Raw genomic sequence first — 15,626 nt, 5'->3', positions numbered from 1 at the left:
CGAAAAATAAAGGTCGGATACTTTTTGAACACACTACGTATACTGAAAAGTCACATGTCTGGAGAAGATACTATTGTAGAGTTTTGTCTTCTTCAAAAAAATAAGAAATTCTGGCTGCCAGACCGTGGGACTGATCGCGTTGAAATTTTAAACAAGTATCCCCCTTTGCGACTAGTTCATAGTTATGAAGTTTTTATCGATGGTTGGACCGGTTCAAAGAGAAAGAATTTTTCAAAGTTTTCGTTCAATCCAATAGGGCTGCCAGACCATGTGGCCTAGGATTTATTTGTGAATGCCCTCGTATCCCCGGGGATTGGGGAACATATGTGTGAAGTTTCCCTTCAATCTGTCCAGCCATTCTGGAGAAGAGGATTTTAAAAAGTTTTCAGGTTCAATCGAATATAGCTGCTAATACGTGACAAGGTTGATGTCATAAATTTAATTTTGTCATTAAGTTTCTTCGTATATGACCCTCAAAAAATTTCATACTGATCAGATAAAACAATCGACGCATCCAATTATGACGTCATAGCGAAGGCACCGATGAAATCAGAAATCATCGTTATCAAATGTTGTTCCCCATAGTGCGTTCCCGAAAGGGACCAAGTTTCAATTATTTTTGTGCACCGGTTCCAGAGAAGTTGCCCAAAATTCTTATGTTTTTCCAAGATGGTGCCTGTACCACATGGCCTATGACATCATAACTATCAATAGAAAATTATACATGATTTGATGCATATTATGGTGAAAATGTTGTGTCAATCAGACCAACGGTTGCCAAGAAAATAAATTTAAAAGTGAATAAATGCGCAGAAGTGCAGCGGAAATACATGTATAATAATAAATAGAAGAAAATTTGATCCCTAATAATAACTAGATGGTATTCATAGAATACTTACCCTGTGCAGTCAACTTGGTGCGAGCCAACTCTTCTGTTTTTGAAGGTTGTTTTTTTTCTTTGATCCAATATGGCTGCCAGACCACGTGAGCGATGACATCATAAATTAATATTCTCTAATATAATTGTTGTGTCGATCATGCTCAATAAATTTCAAACTGATCAGACTAAGCGTTGTCCCTGTCGAATTATGGCATAATAATTAAGGCACCAATGATGTCATTATTAACAACACATTCTCAATGTGGAGTTATTTACAATGAGCAACGTTTCAATTTTTTCCATGAAGCGGTTTTGGAGATGTAGAGGTACAAGGTTTTTTGGTTTTTCCAAGATGGCACCTGTACCACGTGACCTGTGGCGTCATAAATTTCATTACAATATTCTACAGGAGGAAACGCACCTATGGTGAAAATTTCATGTCCATCAGACCATCGGTTGCAGAGAAATAAAATTCATACTGATTGTGGATGAAGCGTTATACTTGTTGATTTATGACGCAATAATGAAGAAACCGATGACATCATTAACATATCGTATTCACCATTGGGAAGTACTTAACAATGAGCCATGTTTCAATTTTTTCATGGAGCGGTTTCAGAGATATAGAGGTGCAAAGTTTTTCCAAAATGGCGCCCATGCCACGTGACTTATTATGTCATAATTATCACGACGATTCTACAAGCGAAGGTGCTCCTATGGTGAAAATTTCATGTCAATCAGACCAACAATTGTAGGGAAAAAAAAATCAAACTGATTGGATCAAGCGTTGTACTTGTCAAATTATGACATCATAATGATGTCATCGGTACCTTAATTAACATATCTTATTCCCCATGGGGACTACTTGACAACGCACCATGTTTCAATTTTTTCTATGGAGCGGTTTCAGAGAAATAGAGGTGTAACGTTTTTCGATTTTTCCAAAATGGTGCCTGCACCATGTGACCTATGATGTCATAATTATCATTAAAAAATTCGACAGGCAGAGGCATTTTCTGTTTCACCTATGGTCGACATTTGACATTCGACATTTGACAAAAAAATTCGACATTTGACACCTATGGTCAAAATTTCGTGTCCATCAGATTAACAGTTGCAGAGAAAAATTACCTTTTTCTGAGTTATGAAAAATTGAAAATCTTCTGTTTTGACCCCTGTGACCCCATCCCCACCCCTGGGGCATGAACTGGATGTCACATCCAAAAGAATCGTTGCATATTTCACGTGTCCCCCAGTGGTGATTGCATATATTGTACAATAGTTTATTTTTAAAATGTTTAAAATGTGCCAGTAATTGCATTTTTTGGTATTTGACCTTTTGACCACCTCAGGGTCCCAGGTGGTAGGCCCAAAAAGGATACTCCTCTCACATCTTCTGGCCATGTGATCATAAGTACCAAGTTTGGCGAATTACTGCATGGCCGTTTAGAAGATAGCGTGACGGATGGACAGACAGATAGACGAAGCCAACAACAACATCCCACTGTTGTTTTTTCTAAAGCATGTGGATAAATAAAATGATGTCAAAAACATGGTGTTAACTTAACATGACGATAACCTGAATTGGCTCTGTTGTTAACGACATGTAATGTGGGAACAGCTAAAATCACTTTGTTTTCCACTTTTGTTTATAAGTTCCACCGCAAACCTTTGTCTTTGATTTAGAATCATAAACTCCACCTCATACCATTGCCCAGAAACAATTAGAATATAAACAACAGTTTTGTTTAATAGCTTTTCACTTATTGACATTAAAAATTACTATCTTACTATAATTCACCAAATGTCCGTCAGTCTGTCCGTTCGAAGGTACCGGAAAAACGGCTGAACCGATCGCAACGATATTTTGGGTGGGTAATCCTCGGACCCCCTGGAGTAAAATAGGCTATATTGTTTTTCCAATTTTTCCAATGTTCCAGTTTTTCCAAACACGATGGAATAATATTTACCGATATGAACAGTGGCTTGTGTTGAAATTCTACGTACCAGGAGAGAGTAGATCAACTCCTGACGAACCCTTCCTATATAAACGTGCGGCTCCGAAGTAACACGGCAGCGTGTGCAAAGCGACCGAGAAACAGGTGTAGCGGCCGCTTCCGTGTTACAGATTCCACGCGCACTCTTCACATAAACGTGCGACTGAGAAAGACGTGTAGCTGCCACTTCCGTTTTGCATAATTCAATCTTTTTTCAAAATGGGCGCCATGTACTGTTTAGATTTTGATGATTTGCGTGTGATATGATTCAATGGATGTTTAAATGAATTGTTTAAAATAAAAAAAGCCTTCAATTTCTGATATTTTGCCTTTTCATTTGGGCTTCCCAATTGCGAGTACCGTTGCTAGTTGGTGTAAACCGATAAATAAAGAGCTCATTTTGATCATCCATTCTTGCATTAATTGCAGCCTGTAATTTTCCATTTAAAAAACTGCCGTTTCTATTTCCAAAAAACCTGCATTCCATTTCATGGTATCGATGAAAAAAATAGCATTTATTTGTTTTCTTCAAGTCTCCGCCCCTCCAATCCTCATGGCAATTCAGAACAGTGTATTTTTCCCACCAGGGGGATGCGGAAATGGGGGAAAAATAAAATCAAAATAATGCCTCGGGTGACTTCATCTCGAAGGTATAAAAAATTGTAAACAGCAGTGGGAAAAAGGTGGAAACTGGATCTGTGGGACGTGGCACTCTAAACTAAATTAAGCTCATTTAGAAACACCCGCTTCCGATGGGAGGGGTAAGCAGGAGCATCTTTAAGATAGAGGTGGCCATCCCAACTTTACAGAACTTTTCCATGCACACCCAGAGTACAACCACCACTTTTCGACTTGCCTCGTCCTGCAGCATAGGAGTGCATAATATGCATGGCACATATGAAAATTGGCCAAGTAGTTTTGGATTCTATAAGGTTTTCAGACAAGATGATATTATAACACGATAAACCGCTGGGACTTACACCGGGAGTGGTGCTACACGATACACATTTACGTTGAGAAGTTGCATCTGTCTGGCATCCCCTCATCCCGAACCCCAAACCCCAGTGGCCGCTACATTATTGCATGTAATGGTTATATGAAAGTGTGTGAATTACATGTCATATGATCTTCCAAGACAGCAAGTATGAGGAGCAATAATAAATTAAGTGGAACAACTCAAATGTAGAAAATAATTCAGGAAATTGCTGAGATAAAAGTTTAAAATTATTGTGAAAGACTCCATGAGAAGCTCAGTTTAATTGTTTTCAAAACATTAATGTCAAAACTAAGTTTTATTAATCGGTTTATTAAGTGCAGTACTGTATAGGGAATTGACATTGTGATCCTCCTTTTCCTGTGTATATAATTAGCTGCAAAGGGATGGAGTAATTCACATCACAAAAAATGTAAATAGAAGGATCTAAGTGACCTCACAACAAGGTCCAATATATAACCATGAGCTAAAAATAACTACTGGCTCAATGACCATGGGAAGGAACCATCACTGCGTATGTAACCGATGTTGGTTCAGCTACATTAAACAGACAGGAAAAGAAGCTAATGGAACGATACCAAGAGGAATGGTGAAGAAGAAAAAAACTCAACATGATGGCAACTGACAACTATTGACACAATCGCCAACCTTTCCAGGTTTAATAGAAACACTTTTGTATTGCTCTTTTCTTTTCTTTTTTCAAAAATAATTTTCATTAAACGGAATCTGAATGACTTTGTGACATCAGGCTTCTCCACAAATCCAAGAGATAATGGTGGCTAATAGAGCACCACTTTGCATTACACGATAAATGCAAATTCCCTTAACAAATCACATCGCTGTTGCACCATTTCATTGAAAGATATAAACATATCTTGTTAAAAATAAATGTATGCAATTAAAATTTAGTATTGTGGCATCTCGCATTGTTTTTCTCCCATAACACTTTCTTTTTTTCTCTTAATTCTCATTACAGGATTTAAGAATCCTCAAATTTGAGGATTCGCGAAATATAAAGCCTGAATATGTTGACATAAGTTACAAGTAAATATTGTGATAAAATGGTTAATTTAAAAAGAACTGACCAAATAAATATAAGGGTATGGTATTTTTATAGCATTTGATAAAAGCTGCATGGAGCATTCAAAGGTTCAAAGGGCAATCAAAGCGGTGAATGCGGTCGGTTTTAAAAGCGAGAGAAGTACACATGGATTCAAAGCGCACGTGGAGGAGTGCACGCGGGTTTGAAAGGCACACGGAGCAGCACGCGTGGTTTTGAAGGGCAAACCTCGCCTGGTACCTGAGCATGTAAGGCAGCTGCAGTAGCCGCAGCAGCCGGCGCGGCGTATGTGAAGGCGGCATGTGGCAGCGCCTGGGCCAGCTCCGCTGTGTACAATGGGTAAGGTACCCAGGCCTCGGTTGGTGCTGGGATTAAAGTTGCTCCTGAAAGGTCATCTGCTGGGCAAATGTGAAGAAGATAACAAAGCAGACACAATCACATATGCATGTAGGCACATGATCGCAATCCATTTCACACTTCAATGGGACAAATATATATATTGAATGCACGGTTTGCCAACGACACATCTCTCTGAGTTCACACACAAGTCAAGAGATCAATGACAATATATAACAGTTATTAAAATTCAATAACGTGTGCTCAACAGAAGCCAACATTTTGCCACAAATTGGACTTGAAATTTTGGTAATAATTTTAGGTCTTACGGTCCTACCCGAGACACATATCAAAAGCTTTCCAGACAATCACATTCTAACCCAACACCGCACATGCCCAATAAAATGCCCAAAATACTGAAGGGCATTTTGAGTTCATCTCATCAATGCATTGTTGATATTGCATTGTTATTCCGGTAACCCGTGAACATCCTTGTATAGAAAGAGAAGGAAATCTTAGGAAAGCTGAGGTGTCTGGGAAAAATCCAAAACGCTTTTGGCAACACCTTGACGTAACGATTAATTGAAACAAAATGCATCATTATAAAGCTTTTCAGGTTTCTGTCATGTACCGTAAAAAGTAAATAAATAAATAAGACACGATGTGTATCCAGTATGCAATCAAATTACCCTCGTTATCACCCATGTTATCTACCCCTGTTAATCCACCCCAAATTCACCTCCTTCAAATTCCCTGTTTTCTTTCCTGAAATCCCTTGTAGTGTCCAACTTGTTTATCCCATGTACCCAAACACAACCCTCTCTCTTCCACAGATCTCCTGATGTCCCTGTTCCATATTGTTTATATATTTTGTGTGTTAGCTCTTATACGAGCCTCAACCAAGTATACAAAAAACGATCAGGATTAAGTATTTCAGAAATATTGTTAGACATACTGAATGCATTGTTATGCCAAATATTCGGATTAACCCTTCCAAGAAATTCTCATGGTTGATCAAGAAAGTTCACTAGAGGAGGTGTCAACATGCAACAACCCCATTTTCAATGTGCAGGGATGCATCGCATCGCATCGCATCGCATCGCATCGCACACACACACACACACACACACACACACACACACACACACACACACACACACACACACACACACACACACACACACACACACACACACACACACACACACACACACACACACACACACGGCTTTGAAATATATATATATATACACAAATGACTCCATGGTAAGATCTCCAACCTTTAATTGAACAAACAATGACAACGTTTCGATTAACAACATGTGACAAGCCACACGCCTCCGTTAATCTTCCTCAAGAGTGATAAAATCATCTCAACATCCCCTTATATGCAAAGTGGGCGGGGTATATGCAAAGTTGGGTGGGCAAAGCTGGACAGCCAATTAAACCGTATCACACTGCTCTCGTGAACGGAGCAAATTGATACTGAGCAAATTCAAAAATCAACCGCATATTAACGGTTCAAAATAACCTTTAATTGAACTTATAAAGCTTTTTTGATTTGAACTTTAATTTGTTGTTATTTGAACCCCGCCCACTTTAATTGAACCTTTAATTTAATCACCTTTAATTGAACCCCGCCCACTTTGCACATAAAGGGTTGTTGAGATGATTTTATGACTCTTGAGGAAGATGAACAGAGGCGTGTGGCTTTGTCACATGTTGTTAATCGAAACGTTGAGTCATTGTTTGTTCAATTAAAGGTTGGAGATCTTACCATGGAGTCATTTGGATTTACTCCCAACCGCAAATCTTTGTATGTATGTATGTATGTATGTATGTATGTATCTATGTATGTATGTGTGTGTATATATATATATATATATATATATATATATATATATATATATATATATATATATATATATATATATATATATATATATATATATATATACAGTCACATGAAAAAGTAAGTACACCCCATGTAAAGTTTTGACTTTTTCAACATATTTCAACATACAGCTATTTGATCTTCATTTAAACAATATTGATAGATAAAGGTGATGTAATATAACAAATATCATGAAACATTTACATTTTGTAGTCCATTGTGTAATTTAAATAAACATAAATGCAAATTTCGCATGTGGAAAAAGTAAGTACACCCCTACATTTATCACTACTTCAAATACCTAAAATTAGAATCAGGTGCGCCAGCTCGGGTGCAAATGATTAGAACATCGTTAGAGAGGATCTTGGAGGAACCTAACTTATTTAAACCTCAGACATTTAGTTTGGTTTGCTCTTTGTTGTTGAAGTGTGTGGCGTCACCATGCCTAGATCAAAAGAGCTCTCTGAGGTCTTCTGGGAAGGGATTTAAAAAGATCTCCAAACAATTTGAAATCAATCATTCGACTGTCCGGAAGATCATCTACAAGTGGAGAATATTCCAAACAACTGCCAACTTGTTCAGGCCAGGCCGCCTCATTAAGTTCAGCCCGAGAGCAGACCGCAAGATGCTGAAAGAAGTCTCTAAGAACCCCAGAATGTCATCACGGGACCTACAGATAGCTCTTGCCACTGTTGATGTCAAAGTGCACGAGTCTGCCATTAGAAAGAGGCTGCACAAATTTGATCTACATGGGAGGTGTGCCAGGAGGAAACCTTTGCTGTCCAGAAAGAACATCAGGGCAAGACTAAAGTTTGCCAATGAACACCTCGGCAAAGACCAGCACTTCTGGAACAATGTGCTCTGGGCAGATGAGTCAAAGATAGAGCTATTTGGCCACAGTACCAGAAGACATGTTTGGTGAAAACCAAAGACAGCATTTGACCACAAGAACCTGATACCAACTGTAAAGCATGGTGGTGGAAATATTATGGTTTGGGGCAGCTTTGCTGCATTAGGGCCTGGGCAGCTCACCATCATAGAATCCACTATGAATTCTTCATTGTACCAGAGGGTGCTTGAGGATAATGTGAGGCCATCTGTCGGAAAGTTGAAGCTCAACCGAAGGTGGACCTTGCAACATGACAATGGCCCTAAACATACCAGTAAATCCACCAAGGAATGGCTGAAAAGAAAGAAATGGAGGGTTCTGGAATGGACAAGTCAAAGCCTGGATCTAAATCCCATCGAGATGTTGTGGGGGGATTTGAAATGAGCTGTGCATGCAAGAAACCCCTCAAACATCGCACAGCTGAAAGAATTCTGCATGGAGGAGTGGGTAAAAATTTCTCCCAGTCGATGTCAGAGACTGGTAGACAGTTATAAGAAACACCTACTTTGGTTGTTTCTGCCAAAGGGGGCAATACCACCGATAAGAGCCAAGGGTGTACTTACTTTTTCCACATGCAAAATTTGCATTTATGTTCATTTACATTATACAATGGACTACAAAATGTAAATATTTCATGATATTTGTTATATTATATCACCTTTATCTATCAACATTGTTGAAATGAAGATCAAATAGCTGTATGTTGAAATATGTTGGAAAAGTCAAAACTTTACATGGGGTGTACTTACTTTTTCACGTGACTGTATATGCACAAACATAAATTGTGAGACAGTTCAAATACACGAGGACAATCTCTTAACCTTCAGTATGTCATTGGGTCATGACCAGCAATATGTTATTGGCTCATGCCCATGCAAGATGTCTAGAATGTGAATGGACCACATGTACAGTCACGTGAAAAAGTAAGTACACCCCATGTAAAGTTTTGACTTTTTCAACATATTTCAACATACAGCTATTTGATCTTCATTTCAACAATATTGATAGATAAAGGTGATATAATATAACAAATATCATGAAACATTTACATTTTGTAGTCCATTGTATAATTTAAATAAACATAAATGCAAATTTCGAATGTGGAAAAAGTAAGTACACCCCGACATTTATCACTCCTTCAAATACCTAAAATTAGAATCAGGTGCACCAGCTCAGGTGCAAATGATTAGAATATCGTTAGAGAGGATCTTGGAGGAACCTGTCTTATTTAAACCTCAGACATTTAGTTTGGTTTGCTCTTTGTTGTTGAAGTGTGCGGCGTCACCATGCCGAGATCAAAAGAGCTCTCTGATGCCTTCAGAAAGAAGGTTATAGATGCCTCCGAGTCTGGGAAGGGATTTAAAAAGATCTCCAAACAATTAAAAAATCAATCATTCGACTGTCCGGAAGATCATCTACAAGTGGAGAAGATTCCAAACAACTGCCAACTTGTTCAGGCCAGGCTGCCCCAGCAAGTTCAGCCCGAGAGCAGACCGCAAGATGCCGAAAGAAGTCTCTAAGAATCCCAGAATGTCATCACGGGACCTACAGGTAGATCTTGCCACTGTTAATGTCAAAGTGCAAGAGTCTACCATGAGAAAGAGGCTGCACAAATTAGATCTACATGGGAGGTGTGCCAGGAGGAAACCTTTGCTGTCCAGAAAGAACATCAGAGCAAGACTAAAATTTGCCAATGAACACCTAGGCAAAGACCAGCACTTCTGGAACAATGTGCTCTGGACAGATGAGTCAAAGGTAGAGCTATTTGGCCACAGTACCAGAAGACATGTTTGGCGAAAACCAAAGACAGCATTTGACCACAAGAACCTGAGACCAATTGTAAAGCATGGTGGTGGAAATATTATGGTTTGGGGCAGCTTTGCTGCATCAGGGCCTGGGCAACTCACCATCATATAATACACTATGAATTCTTCATTGTACCAGAGCGTGCTTGAGGATAATGTGAGGCCATCTGTCGGAGAGTTGAAGCTCAACCGAAGGTGGACCTTGCAACATGGCAATGACCCTAAACATACCAGTAAATCCAGCAAGGAATGGCTGAAAAGAAAGAAATGGAGGGTTCTGGAATGGCCAAGTCAAAGCCCATACCTAAATCTCATCGAGATGTTGTGGGGGGATTTGAAACGAGCTGTGCATGCAAGAAACCCCTCAAACATCACACAGCTGAAAGAATTCTGCATGGAGGAGTGGGCAAAAATTTCTCCCAGTCGATGTCAGAGGCTGGTAGACAGTTATAAGAAACGCCTACTTGAGGTTGTTTCTGCCAAAGGGGGCAATACCACCTATTAAAGCCAAGGGTGTACTTACTTTTTCCACATGCGAAATTTGCATTTATGTTTATTTAAATTATACAATGGACTACAAAATGTAAATATTTCATGATATTTGTTTTATTATATCACCTTTATCTCTCAATATTGTTGAAATGAAGATCAAATAGCTGTATGTTGAAATATGTTGAAAAAGTCAAAACTTTACATGGGGTGTACTTACTTTTTCACGTGACTGTACATGTTAGACAATCCAGTAATGGCATTTTGTTTGTTTTTTGTTGTTGTTTGTCTTGTTCAGCGAGACATGGAAGAGAAACGCAAACTGCTAATCTAAACATATTTGCCTGCTGTGCTGCATTTGTCTTCCTATTTACATCCCATGTTGGTTTCACTGTGCCCATTTGGTTCCTCTGTGGGTATAAATGAGAGGGGGTTGTCCTTGCCAAGTTATTCTGTGGTGGGAAAAGCATTTAGAAAGTAATGCCGAGTTTGCCTTGAAAGACTTTCCACCATTTGCCCTTTTCTGTTCACCAGGGAATGCTCTACAGCAGGCTTTCCGAATGAAGCTTCGCATCGTTAAGCTTGGATGTCACTGGCTTCTCATGCTGGAGCTCACTCAGTATACAACTGCTTTGTCTAGGCAGCACTTAGCTTTCTCACGTAAACTAAAAGGAAAAAGAAGGACTTTTAAAGTCAAAGATATAGGCAATAACTTGTCCCCATGTCAGCAAAATTGCATAAAAGGTCCAAAAAACATTTGCATTATATTCTTGACATTTCTCAAAAACAGCAAAAGCTTCAGAGGGAAATCATGTTCAAATTGGGGACTAGAACGGCACTCAGTAGAGAGCAAACCTCCGCCTGGTTGGCCATATCACTCGATGGTGAAGAATCACTTTGAAAATTCGACTAGCTGGATCTGGATCCAGATCTTCAACAAAATGGAATCGATTCTTCCTTGTCACATACACAACCTGTCCAACAGGTTTCGTCCAAATCCGTCGACAACTTTTTGAGATATCCTGCTATGTATCGTTTTTGGCCCGATCTCCCAATAGTGAAGAATCGCTTTAAAAAAAGTAAATAATTCTCATATCCGAATCCATATTCAGATCTTCACCAAAATCTAATCGAATCGTCCTTGTCACGTACGCTACATCTCTGCCAAATTTCGTCCGAATCCGTCCACAACTTTTTGAGATATTTTGTTCACAAACGGACAGACAGGGGTGAAAACATAACCTCCAGTAAAAATGGGATGTACACCAAGGAAAACAAATGCGCAATAAGAATCACCTGTAATTATATAACCAACAATGCTAAATAAATTATCGTGGCGCAAGAATTGCATCCCGTGGAAAGGATGCTAAAATAGGAAAAATTAATATCTGGCCCTTGGCACAACACATTAAGACATACAAGGGGATTTGGGGATCCACAATGAAACCCATTAATGGGTCTTTAACATGCCCTGTAGGTTACTGAGAGAGTGCAATCGGTGAGGCACACAAAGAGGTCAGCCAGGCATCTTTAAACATTCTATAAAGCTCTTTCTAACCAGTGATTCACTCACTGATATAAATGTTTAGTACCTTCTCGGTGGGAATAGAAAGCTATGATTCCGCATACTGATGGCACTCAAAGCCAATATCCTAGGAAAAGTCACAAACTTTGGAAATTCTCCATTAACTAAAATATCTGAGAATAAAAGTCAGCCAGTGCAAACTCTATCTGCTCACTGTAGGCGACGTGACCCACGACAATTGAGCTTCCACTGGAAGTGGTTGCTAGGCAACAGTAATAAGCATCTCTTCCACCTCTTACAGGTATATTATACTTTCTGCAACGTCAACATTAAAAATTACTATAGTTATAAACTTTTAAATAAAGAGCTCATCATAACCACAAATTCTTGATTTACGTGAGTTATTTAGCTGTTTGCAGAATGCAAGCACAATGGGCTTTTAAAACAGTCGAAAGAGGTTGGACGTTATACATTAGAAAGGAAGACATTGCAAGTGTTTCCTATGTCTATGCCTCTGATCGACCTAATTATTGCTAGGTTTTAAAAATTGCTAATTACTAAGTAATCGTAGTAGTTAGCAATTTGTTAATTACAAAGTAATCAGAGTAAAGATAGCACACTTTAAATATTGCATATTTAAATGTATTGATTTTTGGGTCACATGACTTGTTAATCATGAAATATGAAGTTATTTATGAAATGCAACATTTTGAGATTGTCGTTTGGCTTGTACGTCGTTGTAACCTTGTGAGTGCTCTTGAGTATAAAGCTATCTCACAGTCCACATACAGTGCCTTCAGAAAGAATTCACACACACCCCATGCCTTTTTTCACATTTTGTGGTGTTATAGCCCGAATTGAAAATTGATTAAATTGAGATTATTTGTCACGAGAAGAAGAAATACCCCATAATGTCAAAGTGGAGGCTGTTTTTAGAATTACCTACAAAATAACTTAAAACGAAAAGTTGAAATGTCTTGAATCAATAAGTCAATAAGTATTCAACCCCTTTGAGATGACACTCCAAATTGAGCTCAGGTGCATCCAATTTCCTTTGATCATCCTTGAGATGTTTCTACAACTTGAATTGACACCACATGTGGCCAATTCAATTGATTGGACGTGATTTAGAAAGAAACACCCCTTTCAAAATAAGGTCCTACAGTTGACAATGCATGTCAGAGCAGAAACTCCACTATGAAGTCCAAGGAATTGTCCATAGAACTCTGAAATAGAATTGTGAGGAGGCATAGATCTGGGGAAGGGTATAAAACAATTTTGAATGTGTTGAAAATTCCCAAGAGCACAGTGAGCTCCAGCATTAGGAAATGGAAAGAATATGGAACTACCTGGTCATCTGACCAAATTGAGCAACCAGGCAAGAACGACCTTGGTCAGGAAGGTGAACAAAAACCCAATGACCACTCTGACAGAACTACAGAGTTCCTTGGCTGAGTTGGGAGAACCTGCCAGAAGGACAATGGTCCCTACAGCACTTCACAAATCTAGTCTTTATGAGCGAGTGGCCAGATGGAAGCCACTCCTGAGAAAAAAGCACATGACAACACACCTGGAGTTTGCAAAAAGGCACATGAAAGACTGAGTGCATGAAGCAAAAGATTATGTGGTTTGATGAAACTAAAATTGAACTTTTGGCATGCATGCAAAGCATGACGTCTGGCAGAATCTTCGCACAGCTCAGCATGCACTTAACACCATCCTTACCCTGAAACATGGTGGTGGCTGCATCATGATATGGGTATGCTTTTCAGTGGCAGGGACTGGGAGACTTGTAAGGATGGAGGAAACAATGAATAGAGCCAAATACAGACAAATCCTTGAGAAGAATCTGCTTCATGGTGAAAAAGACATTGGACTGCAGCAAAGATTTACAGATTTACATTTCAACAGGACAATGACCCCAAGCATACAATCAAAGCAGCACTGGAATGGCTTCAGAACAAGAATGTGAAGGTCTTTGAGAGGGCCAGCCAAAGCCCAGACTTGAATCTCATTGAGAATCTGTAGAAAGACCTTAAGATTACTGTTCACCAAAATTCCCCATCCAACTTGACAGAGCTTGAGAAATCTGCAAGGAAGAATGAGAGAAACTCCACAAATCCAGACGTGCAAAGCTGATACAGACATACCCAAGAAGACTCGAAGCTGTAATCACTGCCAAAGGCACTTCTACAAAGTATTAACTCAGGGAGTTGAATACTTATGTAAATTCGATATTTATTTATTTCATTTTAAATTATTTTGTTTAAAAAATTGTTAAAAAAAACCAAAAAAAAAAACCGCTTTGACATTATGGGATATTATGTGTAGATAAGTAACAATAAATCTAAATTTAATCCATTTTAAATTCAGGCTATAACAAAACAAAATATGAAAAAAATCAAATGGTGTGAAGAATACATTCTGAAGGCACTGCAATCAAATATACAGTGCATTCAGAAAGTATTCAGACCCCATCACTTTTTTCACATTTTGTTATGTTGTAGCCTTATGCTGAAATCGTTTAAATTCATTTTTTCCCTCATCAATCTGCACTCAATACCCCATAATGACATAGAGAAAACAGGATTTTAGAAAGTTTTGCAAATTTATTAAAAAGATAAAACGGATATATCACATTTACATAAGTATTCATACCCTTTGCTATGACACTTGAAATTTAGCTCAGGTGCCTCCCATTTCTCTTGATCATCTTTGAGATGTTTCTACACCTTGATTGGAGTCCACCTGTGGTAAATTCAATTGATTGGACATGATTTGGAAAGGCACACACCAGTCTATATAAGGTCTCACAGCTGACAATGCATATCAGAGCAAAAACCAAGCCATGAGGTCGAAGGAACTGCCTGCAGAGCAGTGCCTCCACTCCACTTTCCATCTATGGGTGCCTCCACACTGCACCCCCTACTTACCCCCCCCCCCCCCCCCCCATGTTTCACTGTAGGCTAAAAACATTGCGTCCTGTAATGTTAATCTCTTCGATCCCAAAAAGTTAAAACTTTGATTCATCAGACCAGAATACCCAATTCCATTGTTCAGTTGCCCAAGCTTGGTGTTGTCTTACAAATTTCAATCTTTCCAGGGAGGTGTGCCAGGAGGAAACCTTTGCTGTCCAGAAAGAACATCAGGGCAAGACTAAAGTTTGCCAATGAACACGTTGGCAAAGACCAGCACTTCTGGAGCAATGTGCTCTGGACAGACGAGTCAAAGGTAGAGCTATTTGGCCACAGTACCAGAAGACATGTTTGGCGAAAACCAAAGACAGCATTTGACCACAAGAACCTGATACCAACTGTAAAGCATTGTAGTGGAAATATTGTGGTTTGGGGCAGCTTTGCTGCATCAGGGCCTGGGCAGCTCACCATCATAGAATCCACTATGAATTCTTCATTGTACCAGAGGGTGCTTGAGGATAATGTGAGGCCATCTGTCGGAAAGTTGAAGCTCAACCGAAGGTGGACCTTGCAACATGACAATGACCCTAAACATACCAGTAAATCCACGAAGGAATGGCTTAAAAGAAAGAAATGGAGGGTTCTGGAATGGCCAAGTCAAAGCCCGGATCTAAATCCCAACGAGATGTTGTAGGGGGATTTGAAACGAGCTGCGCATGCAAGAAACCCCTCAAACATCGTGCAGCTGAAAGAATTCTGCATGGAGGAGTGGGCAAAAATTCCTCCCAGTCGATGTCAGAGACTGGTAGACCCCTACTTGAGGTTGTTTCTGCCAAAGGGGG

General features: G+C 39.2%; 1 protein-coding gene across 4 annotated transcripts in view; it reads right to left on the bottom strand.

Annotated features, from left to right (window-relative positions):
* The window catches only part of LOC137420812 (RNA-binding protein with multiple splicing 2), a 212,795-nt gene that overhangs the window by 42,982 nt on the left and 154,187 nt on the right, over positions 1-15,626 (bottom strand). For 2 of the 4 annotated variants that reach the window (XR_010983201.2, XM_078772269.1), the window contains exon 6: positions 5,172-5,326. Coding sequence is in view for 2 of the 4 variants with exons in the window: in XM_078772269.1 (XP_078628395.1) it covers positions 5,172-5,326 (155 nt within the window). In the remaining 2 variants the exon portion in view is untranslated. Of the gene's footprint in view, positions 1-5,171; positions 5,330-15,626 lie in introns of all 4 variants that reach the window. The other 2 variants (XR_010983200.2, XM_068106212.2) reach the window with 1 other exon arrangement.

This window comes from Myxine glutinosa, chromosome 2 (genome assembly GCF_964187855.1).
Source record: "Myxine glutinosa chromosome 2, kmMyxGlut1.1, whole genome shotgun sequence".
NCBI lineage: Eukaryota > Metazoa > Chordata > Myxini > Myxiniformes > Myxinidae > Myxine > Myxine glutinosa.
This window is presented reverse-complemented; position numbering and strand designations above follow the sequence as displayed.